Here is a 16,998-nt window from a genome sequence, read left to right as displayed (position 1 = left end):
GCAGATTATTTTTTGGATGGGAAGGAGTCCAACCAGTGATCATTTGCATATATCAGTGCCAGCCACGACTGCTGGTAGGGTACAATGTTAGTGGCATAAATCAAGACAAATGTTTTGTTTGACTAAAACTGGCCAAATTGCTTAAAAAATATGTGTGTGTAAATTGTATCATAATTTCAACAAATCTGAGTCAGGTCAGAAACCTGCATGCAAAAGCAATTCGACTAGGGGATTCTAAGAAGATTTTTATAATTTTTGGACCAACAACAGCAAGCATTGCCTCTAAAATACAACATTGCAAATTTCATCATGATTTGAACATAACTGATAAGGATCATCCCTAGGAATCTAGAAACTAGCTTTTTAAGAGAAGACTTACAAAACAGGAAAAAATGCCCCCAAAATACAAATACACAAATTTCACCACAATTTGGACAAACATAACTAAGATCATCTCAAGGAGCATGCATATAAAATTTCAAAGCAATTAGAAAAGCAGTTTCAGAGAAGTAAAGTGTTGACAGACGGACTATCAAGCCTTTCTGATAAGCTCTGTGTCACTTGTAAGGAATAGGGCTTTGAAATCCTGTTCTAAGAATAGTTGATTATTTATGGTCTCTCCTGAAGCAACTTCCTGAGACCAACATGAACTGAACCTTGAGGGAAATTCCAACAAATCAGCTTCAAAGAAGCTATATTTACTGAAGTGGCCAACGGGGAAGATCATTGCACAGGATTTTTCAGCTCATGACTTTTTAAAAATCTTTTGAAAACATTATCAGTGAGGATGAAGGGTTCTGTGAATAAGACACTGGTAAAAAGATTGCAAATCGGAACAAAGTGATACTTTGAAATCGCATGATTTAAATATTGGTGGACAGGGGTGTTCTTGTGAACAACATCCTCGCTGAACCTTGTCCAAGCTGTTCAGGTAATTTATTCTTACATCAGGATATCACACAAAATGATTAGTTAAGTCAAATTGGAGAATGTGCAGCATTAAATACGCAAGTAGTTGTAGTTTATCCTTGTAAGCTACCTGTCTTAACTCTAGTTATACGTGACTCATGAATTTCATAATAACCATTACATCTCTACGGAACAGCTTCAAGACACCTGGCAGCCATATTGGACCATATTATAGAATGAATTTTTCCTTTGAAGTAAAGTTGAAATGCATTGTCTTTGAGGAGGTAAACTTGATAATGAACTCCCCTGGAATGTTGGAAAAGGCCCTCTCTGAACAACTTGATTACGCTGGGTTTGAAAGGAACAAACACTGAAATGATACCTGTACGCACAAGATACTTTACCGACACCATCTAGTACAACACCAAAACCTATAAATTCTTACCATTACCGCCAATAACTTGTAAATCAGGATACTTCTCTTTGATATAACGTATCATTCTAATTTGATAGATTGAGTTGCCTTGTGATGAATCCTGCACAATATTAGAAAACAGAAGAGAACAAAATTTCAGTCTGGGAAGTGACCTTCAACCGTAATGTAGAATACAGGTGCCTTTCCCAAAGAAAGAAGAAAATGGCTAGGTGATTTGGGGAGAAGTGCTGATATTGATACTGTTGTCTGTAATTATGTAGATATTTTGCAGAGAACATTATTTAGGAACTTCTCTTGTAATATCTACAGACTTGTTGCTGTTCACAAAATCTCTGAAATGTTATCTTTTTTCCCACCTGTTGAGTTCAATTTCTTGCTTGCAGTGTTAAGCATAAGTTCTTCTGCAGCAGAAAAGGTCACAGTGTTCATTTAATTGGGGACACATTACACAAGTGTAACACATACTCTGTAGGTTTTCATTTTGTAGCAGTCTCAGTGAAGACTTATGCTGTTCCTGATGAAAAGGAGGGTCTTCAAATTTACACACAAATTCTCCTGTTTGCACCCTGGGAGGTGTCCTGAAACCTGGTCTGTGTTGTTCTTGCAGTTTGAAGGGCTCAGATAATTGGTTATTCATGCAATCTGAAGGATTCAATGTATGATTGCTTGCTAATGCTGGCAACGTTCAAATTGCACTCTCTTGTATTAGAAAATTTTGTACCATTTGTGTAGCTTTTTAATACATGTACTGTAATGTAAAACACGTAAACACAGTCAAATTTGATTCTATTTGCATGAATTTTAGTGAAAATTTTAGACACTCGTTCAAACACTACAGTAAGATGCATTTTTGCAAATTTTCAGAGCTTTTTAATTCTCCAGAAAATATGTTCAATTTTTGAATGAAATTACAAACTACATATTGGTTATTTCATGCAGATGACAACTCTATTGGCAAAGATACAGTTTAGATGACAACTCTATTGGCAAAGATACAGTTTAGATGTACTCACTAAAATAACAACATCGACACCAGCCTGTACAAGAAGCTCCAGTCGGTATTTGTCTTCCTCTCGTGTACCAATAGCAGCACCTACTAACAACTGTTTCCTAGAGTCCTTGGATGCCAGTGGAAATTCCCTGTGTTTTTTCAAATCTGTTCTTGATATGATTGACACCAACTCATCGTTTTCATTAACAATGGGTAGTTTACCTGAAGACGGAGAGGAGGGAAGTACAGTTGATAGACACTGCTTGAGTCAGAATGATTATTACGTATGTTCCACTCCATTGAACACAGATACAAAGGAAAGTATATGGTGTCAGCATTCATTAACAGTGGGTAAGATGGATTGTTTCATAAAAGCAGCTCCTCGGCGTGAAACTTCAGTTTTCTAGAATGATCACAGGATAGCATACATGACACTTCTCAACATGAAAATCTTTCGAATGTGTAGCTTAGTTTTGTTTTGAAAAAATTCGAATACGAGTTGGGGCAAAATTGACAGCAGTATGCAGCCAAACATTCTTGATTTCTTTATCTTACAGGAACATCATTTGTTTTGAGATCTCAAAAATATTAATGCAATTAGGTCAATTGTTTTGAACTTGAATAAGGTTATGGTAGATTAGTTGCTTGTAATTATTCACAGCGGCTTAAGGAGTCTGAGCTATTGTGTAGCTGATTGGCTGTTTTGAAATAATTTATCAATGTCAATAATATTAAGCCGATTCAACCAACTTCCATAAAAAAAGCTGAGGCACCACACCATTAACTGCTCAATTCAAGACAAATTTCACTTAACCCTTTTCCTGCTAGACAGTAATAACTGTATCACTTCCCCATCAGCCAAGTCAGTAAAAAGCAGTATTGAGCCAAAAAATGACGTATTTTCACCCACTTGGCTTGGTATGTTACAGCATCTTTTGTCCAAAAATAATCAACTTTACGGTATTATGTTTTCAACAGCCTTCAAATGTACAGTATTATGTTAAAATACATCATATGGAATACGTTGAATTTCATTAATTTTAACCATCTTGACCTGGTGGTGAAATATGGACTTGGCAGGAAAAGGGTTAATATGGCGAAATACAAAAAAAAAACCTGTTCACCCCTAATTTCCTATAAACTGATCCACTTTCATCATTTATATCAATAGGTTTGGGTCAAACCATAGTGGTGAAAGTGTTAATTTAACAAACACCTACCTTTTTTACTCTTCTGTAAAATATCATTGGCCTCTTTAAGTGTAACATTTGCTGGTGCCACCACTAATTCATCCCTGCTGGTCATGTATTTTTCCAAAGGCAAGTGGTTAAGCTCCTTATCAACAAAGTCTATATCTCTCGCTGTGACAATTCCCAGCAATTTACCGCCTAGCTTTCCCGTGTCCGTTATGGGTATGCCGGAAAATCCGTGCTCTGCTTTGGCCTTAAAAACATCCTTGACAGTGTGCTGGGGGCTCATCACCACCGGATCCATTATGAATCCTTGTTCATATTTCTACAAGGATACAACCAAAGATGAGTTTATGAGGATCCTGAGAGAGCAAACAAGTGTGGGCATTTTGTTTTCTTGAGACTACCCATAGTTTTGAATTTGCTTAACGTACAGTTTTGTTAAAGTCAGAGAAAGTGCTAAGTGAGACAAAAACTAAAATCTGATGATTGAAGCAGACTATCTACTGTCATATGTATAAACTTTTCTTTCAAAAGCTTAGAGTAGCTGTGATTCCATTTTTTACTGAGTATACTGTATTTCTGTACAAACAGAAATGTCGGAGGTATGGTAATTCAAAGCATTTTGTGCTTGCATGAGATACTTTATTCCACTGTTAACTACGGTGTATCTATTGCATATTGAATACCATTTGTCCTGGTGAAATAAACACAGAGTGCAAAAATTAAAATCGATGGTTGAAATGCAAAAACACAAACAATTTTCTGATGTTCGCAACTGAAAGTAAAACAATTCACAGGGTTGTTAGATATAATTCAAGAATAATTTGCTCAGTACAGTGGCAGTGTGCTTGGTATTTCAAAAAACGCCTATTTATACTATCAAGGGTATTCTGCAAACATGGTAGATTAATTTTTACTAACATTTGACTAAAATGTGTTTTTTACGCATAAATATTTGATGAAATGACTTAAAAGCTAAATAGAGCATAACACATTAGATTTTATGATGAATTGGTGAGTGTACATACTTTAACTTTTTTGACTTCATTTGCTTGAAATTCAGGAGGACTGTTGTGATGCATGATACCTATGCCACCTTGTAGCTGTAAGAAAAAAGATGAAATATTGAAAATTTCTGACTATTATGTAGGCATTTAAAAAACAATTTTGAGCTAATTTCCACTTTGTTTACACTTACTTGATAATATTTTTACTCTATCTATTCTAAAATACATTATAGGTATTTTGAAAACTTGGTGACTCGGAGATGGATTCCACTGCCAATCAAAGGAAATTTGATACTTCATATAATAACAGATGACTTCAAAACACCAGATTGTCGGCCATATTGGTTTACGCATTGTGGGTAAAATTAAGAAAAAAGCAAACTCACCGCCATTCCAATAGCCATATCAGACTCTGTGACAGTGTCCATTGGAGATGAAACCAATGGTGCTTTTAGAGTTATCTTCTTAGTCAAAGCAGACGTCAAATCCTACACGTGACAAATAAATATAGAAAAACTTTTATTTAATAGGAGTTGCATTGCTGTAAATCATGTATGAATTTATTTTATAGTATTTGCTGAGTTGGAAACACTCTTCAGTACTCCCTGCAAGCATACTTCTACCTGCTAGGTACATGTGACCAGGTAGGGACTTTGCTTTGAGAAAAAAAATAATCATAAGAACTATATATATAATGTATGTGTTTGAAGCAATATTCCAGCACAGTGTATACATAGTTGTCCTGTTTTCTACTAACCTTTTGCTACAGCAAGTACAAGTGGCAATTTTGGCAGTTGAAGGTCAAGAGCATATGATTTAAAGACCAAAATAAAAAGGGTACAGCTGTTTAAACACAAAGTTAATGAACATATAACACAGGCAAATATTAATTTCTAGAATATTGAATTCATGAGGGGAAAAGATGCTTATGACAATCACAGCTGGGCATTTCTCATGGCTGGGCAGAGGGAGTTAGGAAATGCTTAGGTGTAGTTCATCTACATGCTGATATTCTGATCACGTTCAGTTTGACACACATCAGGGGCTTGAGCAACCAAAATGGCAAGCTGTTTTTTCGGTATATAAGGGACAGGGTAGAGGGGTATTTTTGCAACAGACACAGGCAGTTTTCTTAGTTTTACTTGCGTGAAGGGGAACATAGAGAGGGAAGAATTATAGTCAAATTGTAGCTGGAGAGTAGTTGAGAGCAGGTTTTACTTTATTTTGAAAATTTTGTTCAAAATACCTTGAGTATATACTGTATAGTATATTTTGTTGTAAAAATATATCTGACGACCATTTTGTGAAATCAGCCAGTTGGTTGTCCATATATAAGAATGAGTCCATTGCCCAAATACTATAACATATACTGCACTTGGTTGATCAAATGTAAAGCTATTATGTTTGTACCTTCAATCACCTGACCTACATAACCAGTGATGAAATCATCATCGATTTAGCTCCTTGAAACTGTTCAACCCATTTCCAGTGACAAAGTTCCATAGTCACCACTGAAAACAGAGGGTATGGGCCAAAGTATGGTGCAGGAAGGCTAAAAACACGTGAAAATAGTCAAAAATTTCACACAGAGTTCTTGCTATAGTTTTCAATTGGTAAGTGGAAAAATGGATTGGGGATCCCAGTAAAATTTTTGGCATTGCTAAACAATGAGCTTTCAAAAGAGCTACCCATAATAACAATCCCCAACACTACAACAAAACATCATAAAATTCAACCTGAAAGCAATTTCAGGGATGATCTTCAGGATAAAATTACCTAAAAGATGACATCACTAAATTGCGTATTTTTGCTTACTTCCAGTATGCAATTTTGCCTCAAGCGCACACCCACTAGGTGGCTTGTATACCGATGAAATATTCATGAAACGGTAAATTTGTGCATGCACATTGAGATTTGACTTTGAAAAGGTTATTTGTAGAACAAACATTTTATTTTGCTGCTCGCCAGTTATCGATAGTAATTGTCTGAAACTTTTCCTCAGTAGCATTATTTTGCAATTTTTATCACAGCAGATAAGTCATTTGGCTTTCTTTGTAATTTTAAAATTGCTGTTTACTGTCATTACATGGCTATACAACATTCTATTTTCAGAGTCCGTATGTTCAATATGAGCAGGATTCAAGATATGTTCAATATGAGCAGGATTCAAGATAATCTGATTAAAAATAATATCACCACTGAATTCCGATCAATCTGATGTTCCTGTCAAATGAAGGAAGACATTTGTCCTTGTCTCTGTAATGAGGGATGTCTACATGTGTGCTGTGTGCGTAAGGCTATAATAAATTCTACACAGAAAATTGTTTGTTGAACACACAGCAAGCAATTTCATTTACTGTGTCTGACGTCATAAGATGTAGGACTTCAATTCTGAAAATTGACAGTCTGATCTTCTAAAACTGTTCTTTTGAGCAATTCACAATCCAGATGAAGAAGATCTGTCAGCTTTACAATAATGACACAATACACAAAACAGCAGAAGCAGAGATGCTGTCATTTGCAGGAATAACAACAACCAAGATGTACAAAAAGATATTGTTTACCATCACAGATGTTTAAGTCACATCAGCTTTGTGAGATCGTGCAAACAAATACAAGAAGACAGTTAGTGTATAATGAAATCATTATACATGCTGGATTTCTGGTTATCCCAGTATCTTGTGAAACCACAGTCAATCAAAGATTTTTGTCTAATGTCATGTCACAGTAATGATTTTTGTCTGTGAGCAGTTTGTCGAGAAAGTTTCAAGTTTAAAACATAAAAGCAGCATTTTCACACTCACAATCTTGGTGATTTTTCCTGTAGAAACTTAAACGCTGATGCCTTCCACTAGTTACCATTGCCTTTGGCATGCACATAACAAATTGTTTGGATAAAACATTTCATTGATATCAATGATATATGCTGTTTGGCTTCTATTTAGCAAATCAATAGTGGGAAATAGCAATGTGAATTTTTACAAAAATCAACAAAGTCGTCTTAATGCTGTAAGATTTCTCTGCTCAAGGCAGGAAAGCGCTGCTTCGGCACAGCGGTATAAGAATATTTATCAAACTCAATCAAAATGTTCTGAAAAACAGCAATACAATTTGCCAATTTTATGAGAATTTGAAAATGACTTCTTGTGCTTGTACATGTACTGTCAGCAACCTACGGTTTAACATGCATTTATAATGTATGTAAAATATAAGAGCAAATTAAAAAATTTTTGAGATTATTCCACAGATGATAAGAAGTTAATATCCACAATACAGAGTACTTCATAATCACAATCGTAGATGATTTCATAGTCACAACAATCTTGATGAGAGTACCTGCACACTGGATGTACATGTAGTGTACATACATGTGTATGGACGCAGCTGGAAAAGATGGAAAGCTGACAGTCAGCTGATGACACGTTGATGACCGAAAAATGATAAATTTGGTATTACAGTTTGATGCGCCTGGCAGTGGAAATACAGAGACTTAGTTGCCATGTGATCTCAACATAAGCACTGCTCCATCATTTGCAATCATGGGATTGACCACGACACTGGGCTTGAGATTATCTGATTGTTCTTAGCATGTACATTAATGCCATTACAAGGAAACAACTTGTGATCTATCAAGCAAACTGAACAGTACTACAAGTACAAAGAAAACACAAAATCAGCTGATCTTAAAGGTATACTGTCACCTGTTCCAATTTTGCCACAGTTACCATGGAAAAAGAAAATCTAACCAATCACAGATTTTAAGCCGGTGGCCGCTTTTTAAAAACAGCGCCCTCGCAGGGCATTTTGAATACTAAGGAACGCCCCTTTGACCATATATGGGCATATTTAGATTACAGGTGACTGTATACCTTTAAGGTAGAACGTATCTCAGGGACAGAAATTCATGCCTTCAAATTTTATCAGATCTCTTCTGACCTACAACCTGTGGGGGCTCATTTTAAAGCTCTTGATGAAAGAAGAGTTTTCACAGTCTTAGTTTTTTGAAAATCAAAAATTTTATTTTCCCCATAGAGTTAACACAGGGATCGTGGCCATTTTGAATTTCAAATATCGGGAAATCTCGGGGAATTTGTCTCTCTAGTACCAAAGTTTGCACGGTGGATTCTGATTTTTATTCTTGCTTTGATAGGAGAATGGTCAAAGTTTCATTGAGGAAAGTTTGAGCAAAAGTTTAAGTCTTTTGCTTTCAAGGCGCATATTACCTTAAAACCATAAAATATTGATAAAACAGTGGCCGAAAAATTTGTTCTCCTTGTAATTACAGGTATGATTATATTTATGAATAGTTGAGAAATTCCTTTGAAATCTTGCCTTGTATCCAAGTAGAGTACCTGCACGACTCATTCCTACTAACATCATGATCAGTTACATCATCTAAGTAAGTCATCTCCCAGTAGATTCATTTGTGGTCTGTCTATTTTTCTTTACAATAATTTTATTTGCCATAATGTTGCCATACCGTAACTTTAACGAAGTGTAATCCAAACCATTTGAGAAAGATGTTTTCTAGCTGATTAAGGTTTCAATTATAATTGACAGTAATTAGATTTTATCAAGGATGTGAATGTGACTTCCTAAAAGAGTCTTGAATGAAGTTACCTTCCTTCAAAGCTTATCTGTGGTAAGTCGACAGTGATGAATTCAGTTCTCCAGTTTCTATCCCTTTTTCAATTATTACACATAATTTGTAATGCAAATAACACAATAATTCCCCCATCTATAATATTTCAATCGATGAAACTACCTATTCAGATCAGAAGGCGCAACGGCTCATACACAACATTTCTTTACGATATGTCTCGAACACAATAATTCTGCAATTTCTTTGGCTGCGGTGCTTTCAGCGTTCTTGAGTGGAAGAGATGGATCAATAGACACTGAATGAGCTCTGCAGCTCCAGCTGCCTAAAATAGATTACCCTCAACAACAGTACCGTATTTGCACATTTGATTGCACTCCACGCATCTCTTTCGTTTTTCTTGATTTCACTGTCGATTTGCATTTGTGGTCTGCTACTAAATGCCACTCAGGATGATCAATTTGAATATCTTTTCTAAGAGGATAAAATATGATACCCTACACACCACCTCTAAACGACATCCTTGGCCTACCAGATCTCAAACAAGCCATCAGCTGTGAATCTCTTTGAATTCTACTTGGAAATAAGGCTGGATGGCCAGTGTGTTCTAGCAGGGTAAAATCCTGAAATAACACTTCATCACAAATACTGTATAATGTAAAAATACTGCACTACCGGTACTCTCCACAGAGGTATAAACTTTCAAGTTGTAGTTTGTGGTGGTCACTAGAAATAGATTGTTATCTTTTGAACTCACATTCTAAATCAGCTGTAGGGATAAACCAGCCATTGCCGTATTTGTAAAGTACCACATCCACACCAATGCCAGAGTTCATACATACTTGCATGTAGGTACATGTAGCTCTGTAATGGAACTCTGTAGCAAAAACGATTAAAGATATAGAACACCCCCAAAAGACAGCCATATGGGACAAGACAAGGAGGAACTTATCTCAGATGATAGGGAGGGTCATGTACAATACATGTATATGTTATTGATAACTACAATCCGGGCACTGTGCATGTACTGGGCAGCTGGTGTATGCTGATGTAAAACCTAATGTACACATTGAGCATGTTGGCAAAAGAGTCTTATTTCAATTCCTGTGAACACTGTACAGTTCCAACATGCATAGAGTCTCCTACATAGATCAATGGTATTCCGACTGACATGTCAAGTAGTGTATACATGTACATTATTAGTTTGAAATTTGTTTAAGATTTCCACAAGGAAATCAATCACAGGTGAGCTGAGGCAGAGTTATTTCCTGGAAAGATAATTGCAATTTCCGGGAATCTTAAGATTAGAGATAAAAAAGAAAAATGTGTGCTTTATTGTCAATATAATATTAGAGGAATGAGAGTATTGACGGATGGTGTTATCTCTCTAACATTACCCCTATTTTTCTGGGCACTGTTTAAACAGAATGAAACTAGTAAAATGCCAGGAGAAATACTCTGTACTGACACTTTTTTCAAGCTAGATATGAGACACACTGTTAGCAAGACACTTTGGTAATACTATAGCAGAGGCAGAAACTTGCCTGAACACTCTGTCTAGGGTAGTACGGAACAGCAGGTATCAGAATGCCCTCAACAGGACCACTCTGTAAGGACACTAATCAACAGCATGGGATTTCAGAGTTACAAGAGGGAAGGTCTCTCCCTGAAGTTTAACCACAAAAGATCATCTTCTGGGGAGGTTGGAGGTCTGGTCTACAGGAGACAGTACGGTACTGAGGAACTGTACCACGCAGGCAGTGCAACCGAAAGAATTTCATGCAGTGAAGGTCCTGGGGGTAGCACAACTTAGGAGGTAAAACTACTATACCAAAGACTTTCATTGAAACAGACTTCCAAGTGCATCACTAGGTGGGGTGAAGCCTCTTTCCAAAGGACATTTTTTTATAATTTTGCTCATGAAAAATTACGTCTCTGCTATAGGTAATACCGGTACGGTTAAAAGTGGAAGACGCTCAGAGTAAATTTCACAAATCTGTTGTGGTATCATTTGCTTAATATGAATTTTCATGTCCTTTGCATAGTGTTATTGTATATTTGACCAATATATGAACTCATCAAGCTTATTTGTGAGTATGACTATATTGCGGAATTTTCGATCCGAGTCTAATAAATGCAATATTCGTTATCTGATGGTACTTTGTTTTCAGCCAAAATACTAGGATTGCAACGAATATCACTGAAGTACTACGCCCCATTTCTATTGGAAGGAGAGATGCATGCACAAAATGGCTCTTTTCAAGGTTGACGGACTTGATTAAAAAGCAAACAGAAGACTGAAATGACTTTACCAAAAGCCATCACATAAAATTAAAAGTATACAGATTAATTTTTCTCTTTCAAGTCACAATCATTTCTCAATATCGAGCACTAGTTTTCTGTTTAAATTATTCGGTAGACTTTCCATAACATGATATTTGTACAGTGGCTCGCACATGACCAAACTTGATTGACTCAGATTCAAACAAAAATGAATACATGATTGAAAGTTTTTTGTTTTAACAGAGCACGCACACTTCAAATTGTAGTGTATGTTTTGCACATCGCCAAATTATCATATCTGTATTACTAAACTTGACTCTCTAAAACTCAAATGTTACTTAGCTAATCTCACAAGACTATCATGAATTTCCACAATGTCAAAAGGCAAAATACAATCAATACATTCACTTCTAGAGCATAGGAAGGTATTTGTCTCATATGCAGGTGGTCTTTGTATGATAACTACCATCACTTTAATTCAACAATGATACAACATGTTTCGAAAGTCTATATTATTATGGTTTCCATGAAAACTTACTAATAGAATAGGTAACACTATGCTAGATGTAGGCACAGCACAATCGTGGTGGCCATTTCAATGTTTCCCGATTTAATTGTCCTTCATCCACTGAAACCCCCAGATAATCACAAGCACAGCTTGTGCAACTACTGTACTTGGGGGGGTGGGGGTGGGGGGTGTCACGCAAAAATCATTTTTTTTTAATGATATAGCCTCTCTTGAATCTCTATCTCCAAGTGTGTGGTTTTGTTTAAAATACATATTGACCTTAAATGGAGTACAGCAAACTGATTTCAAACCATGTAAGAAGTTCCTAATAACAAGGCATGTGGAAAATCCCCTGCCTCCATCATGGCTATCATAAACGCTAACAGGTTGCTCTGGCTTCCTGAACAAACAGAAAGCTGAAGAAAGGAGCTGCACGGGTTGACAAGACTGGTAAGCACTGGAGCTACATGTAGGCATACATATGTGTATCTCAACATCTAAGCTTGGAGCGAGAGAATCTAACTGAGACGCAATCCTTTAACAAAGAAGATAACACTAATAATATTCTCCTTTCGTCCACTTCAAAGTGGGTATCTTTAGCTCTTCAACCACTAACTCACTCTTGACTAGATTGGTTCTTTCCCAAATGGTAGCAGGTCTAGTCCGTGAAGTTTGTAATCTCAAAATGCCATACACGTGTACACTGCAAACATTATAGTATAACTAGAACTTATAGACGCTCAAACTGATCTTTAACTATACATTTACTGCAGTGTAAGTAGTGTAAATTCACAGTGACATTATGAGGGCAATACTGCACACTACAATTTAGATGGCAGGCACATTTCCCTGATATATTTTATAAGATGAAGAAGCATTTGTTGAGGCAAAGTAGGTAGAGATGCATGGATTTACATGTAATGTACCAAGGCACAGTGATCACTTCCGGGATCACTTCCACCATCAAATGAATTGTCACAGAAAAGTTACAGCATGCATTCTGCTGACACTGATACTTGGTGATGACCCGATTGATGTCAATCTGAAGACTTGAGGTGTGATGTCTGTACAACAGTTCAACTCACTGTCTGTCAACAGTCAAGTTATAATTCTCCCTCTGTCATGTGATGAGATATCACATTATTTCAAAATAGATATCTCTTCATTAAGTGAAGAATTCTTAATTTTGATTGATTTCTCACCAAATGCAGGGACAATTGTTAACATTAATTTGTGTTCATTCTTCTGGGTGAGTACATAAAGAATGGATTTAATTTGCTAAGTTCTATCTTCCAACAACTAAATACCCACTGAAGTTCACTTCATTAAAAGAGAACACATTAGATTTTGTTTGTGATGAATTACTGCAATTAATGCAGTGAGCTGGACGTTTTTAACTCCAGTTCTCATCAGTATCTGTTCAATGACATTGTTCTATTGGCATACAGAAGTCTGTGTGAGACTGGAACGTGTCTTGTCAGTATTGATGGGAGTGAAGTGCGGCAACATAGGAACAGTAGCAAAATCATTACATGTGTACTTTTAATAATTTAAATTGTGCAAATTTTACATGTTATGTACAGACAGGGCCTGGGATTGGGGCTGAAAAATGTCGTTTCACTTGACAGCCTGGAGTCAAATATCAGCACAATCGCACAGACTCAACGCAGGGAGTTCTAAGCTATGATGATGGCTATATTCATATTGAACTGGTACAGAACAATGCCTAACATGACTGGCAGTGTGATATAGCATACATGAAACTAATCGTATCAAAAGAAAAATCTGACGTGCATTTGTAGATCACTGTAGTGCATGTAGCCTGCCTCATCTATCATTCAGGCGAGATGAAGATGGTCCAGACGAGTGTCAAGAGACATCTTTCAAAAAGATGGACGACTGAAACAGAACCCACTGAAAATTTTGCATCATTTATCACTGATCCCATACAAATACATGTATATCTATGGTCTAGTCAAACAGGCCTAACAAATCATGTTTACGATAAGAAATTCAGATATTTTGAGAAGAGATTGATTGCAATATGTACCAGATAAAGTAAGCATAAGTGGTGATCAGGAGGACGTGTCGTAGTTTTAAAACATACAGCACTTGAGAAATGTACATTTGCAATTAAACTTCAATTTCACAGTCCCTCCTTCTCACTCCACAATATCTGTGTTGTGTGATCTTAAAGTACATTTATGTTGTCATCAACAAATGAGTTTTCTACTCTCTGAAAGATATGTTCACAAAAAAGGACCCAAGTCTAAATATTATATGTATATAGCACCAACTTGCTAGAGAAATATATTTGAACAAAGAAAATAACTTCAGTATTATTCTACATAAAAGCGGTGGTCTTTTTCAGAAATATTTGTCGGACATTTGCCTTGAAAACAGTAAAAGTATTACGTGTTGTATGTTTCTCCTTCTAAGCCGTAAGTCTAATCATGACTCATTTTGAAACTTTCTTGCTCATTTGACTGAAATCATCAAGCTTTAGGAAATTTCCAAAATTTGCTGATATGTATTGGTAATCTTAATCTCATAGAGCAAATGTTTTTTCTATTTTCAAAGATACTATACATCAGTTGGAATAGAGAGCAAAGGTCACGAGGAACCACAATTGTTTTGAATGTTTGTCTATCAGTAGTACTGTATCCATTCTTTGAGTCTACAGGACTGGGGCAAATTTCAAGCACTTTTTATTTTCTGAACAATAGACAACATCAAAGGCAACATTTGTCAGCTTACATTGACATCTAAATTATGCAGTACTTCTGGACAAGATGATTTCATGCCACTCTATAGTACCCTAGGCTGAAGTGGTGTTTCTCACAATGTGACAGGTGCACTACAAATTGAAATCAATCCACACTGAGATGAGCTGATGAGATCAGAATTCTACATGCAATGCGTAAAGATCTTGTTAAAAGCCGAGTACTTGATAAGGAACCCCATAAATCTAGCCTAAATGACTGATATGATCATATTAATTAGCAATTCTGCACTTAACTTGAACACTGACAATTTCAAACAATGGAGCTGTACATTTACCTGTGCTAGAACCATACCTACTGATTTTCTGATTTCTGGTGCAAAATGGATGTAATTGTTACCGACACATTAGTACCTCATTCATTTTGAATGCACTATCCAGCCATAAAAATCTCCTCACCATGTCCTTTTTCACACTCTGGCAAAGGTGCATATGGCATATACAGTAGTTCTTGAACTATTAAATGTCAACTGGTCTGAAAGAATTGGCAGCTTTTTACCAGAGCCTACGCTACAACAATGTATGTGAACTCAACAATAGGAATACTGCTGCTAAATCTTAGAAATATGTAAACTTTGTATACTTGTTACACATACAGCGTGTACGCCTATAGATGCATGTTTATGTACTGTGCAATATTTCACATATTGAAGCACTTTATAAGATACAAACCCATTAATAGTGATTCATTAGTTTGACCAGATGTGTCCTGCTTGGATCCTAAATGATGAGAAAAATATGAAATTGGAATCAGGACGAAGTCATATCATGGAATCCAAATCCCTGTCAATCAAATATCCAACATCCAACCGTAATTCCTTGTCACTTCAGCAAGATATGCGTCTTTGCTACCATTCTTGGCACATTCTTTCTGTTTATATTTGAAATTACTTCACTTATGAACTGTGCAACCAACATCACACATTAGAAGCAAGTAAAATTGCTAGATTTATAAATCTCACCGTGCATATTTCAGAACAAGAATACAGTTGACAAGTGTACACTTTTTCTCTCATCCAGATTAGACGGAATACTGTTTATCTCCATGGCAACAGCAAATCAACTGTCTTTGTTATTGTTAGGGAAGCATGATTACACAGCAGTCAGCTGACAGGACAAACTGGGTTAAACATCCAGTATTTAACATTGTAATACAACAAACAGTGACGACTGCTCACAACACGCCTGAATTTGATTATCAAAATATCTATCCTGCCGCAATGATTGTATAGGGCAACATTTTTCCAAGTAAATTGATTTATGCCAGAATGAAATACCTTATCACAAAAAATGGGATTTTGATCAATTGACAAAACTAAGCGCATTTTCAGGAATGTTATCACACTGAACCTCTTCAAAGATTATTCATACAGCAATTGAGATTCTCTGGGAGGCTCTTGAGAGAGAGTTCAGACTTCCAATCCTAATTCTTACCTGATCAGTTTCTCCTACTTCTTGAAATATTTCCTTCTCTTTGTTGTTATAAATATCAGTTTGGCATCCTCTGGTACAAACTAATTTTCCAACGTCAATAAATACCCTGTAAATACACTACTTTAAATTTTCTGTATCCTTTTCATATTTTGGCAAATTGTGCATCATGCAGGAAGTACAAGAGGGATTTATTTAATCTTTATATATACATATAAGCATTGCTTGCATCCAAAACCAATAAAATACTAAAAACATATTTGAAGGTTGTTTTTTGTTGCCGTTTTGTTGGCAGAGCATGCTTATTTTTTCCGCGGAATTCAATATTAGCCGTATTTTACCACTTTTCAGTCAGATGAGCATACTTCATTATTTTACAAAATCATTACACCTGTAATCATTTTAGACAGAACATGTTTTTAAACTAATTTTTGCAACTTAAAAGGATCTAATGATTGATTCCTTAGAGTGGTTATAAACACAAACCACAGACAAATATTTCAAAGACTTAGAACTTCACTCGTAGAAGTACAGTGATGCTGCACAACAGAGTGCCCTGTAAACTTGTAAGATTTTCAAACTCTCCAAGGAATTTCCTGAAATATCCTGTGATTCACTCATACCATGTACAATGTATACATGTAACGCCTGTCAGAGCAACTATTCTTGGGTCAGTGATGTGTTAATGATGTGGCTCAGAGGGAAAAACTGCTATTGAACATCACTGACAAGGGAAAGTCTCGCAAAAATAATCTTCAGAGTGACAGCAATAATAATGCACACCTCTGTGACTTAATGAATAATGATTACTGTTTATATGAAGCCAGAGTGCAAAGAGCTGATCATCAACACCTTTGG

General features: G+C 36.1%; 1 protein-coding gene across 2 annotated transcripts in view; it reads right to left on the bottom strand.

Annotated features, from left to right (window-relative positions):
- LOC139135669 (inosine-5'-monophosphate dehydrogenase 1b-like) overlaps nt 1-16,998 on the bottom strand; it is a 44,820-nt gene that overhangs the window by 11,330 nt on the left and 16,492 nt on the right. For both annotated transcript variants that reach the window (XM_070703218.1, XM_070703219.1), the window contains 5 exons: nt 4,923-5,024; nt 4,558-4,632; nt 3,557-3,851; nt 2,359-2,558; nt 1,355-1,445 (listed from right to left, as the gene is read on the bottom strand). In XM_070703218.1, coding sequence (XP_070559319.1) covers nt 1,355-1,445; nt 2,359-2,558; nt 3,557-3,851; nt 4,558-4,632; nt 4,923-5,024 — 763 coding nt within the window. The remainder of the gene's footprint in view (nt 1-1,354; nt 1,446-2,358; nt 2,559-3,556; nt 3,852-4,557; nt 4,633-4,922; nt 5,025-16,998) is intronic.

The sequence above is a fragment of the Ptychodera flava genome, chromosome 6, assembly GCF_041260155.1.
Source record: "Ptychodera flava strain L36383 chromosome 6, AS_Pfla_20210202, whole genome shotgun sequence".
Taxonomy (NCBI): domain Eukaryota; kingdom Metazoa; phylum Hemichordata; class Enteropneusta; family Ptychoderidae; genus Ptychodera; species Ptychodera flava.
This window is presented reverse-complemented; position numbering and strand designations above follow the sequence as displayed.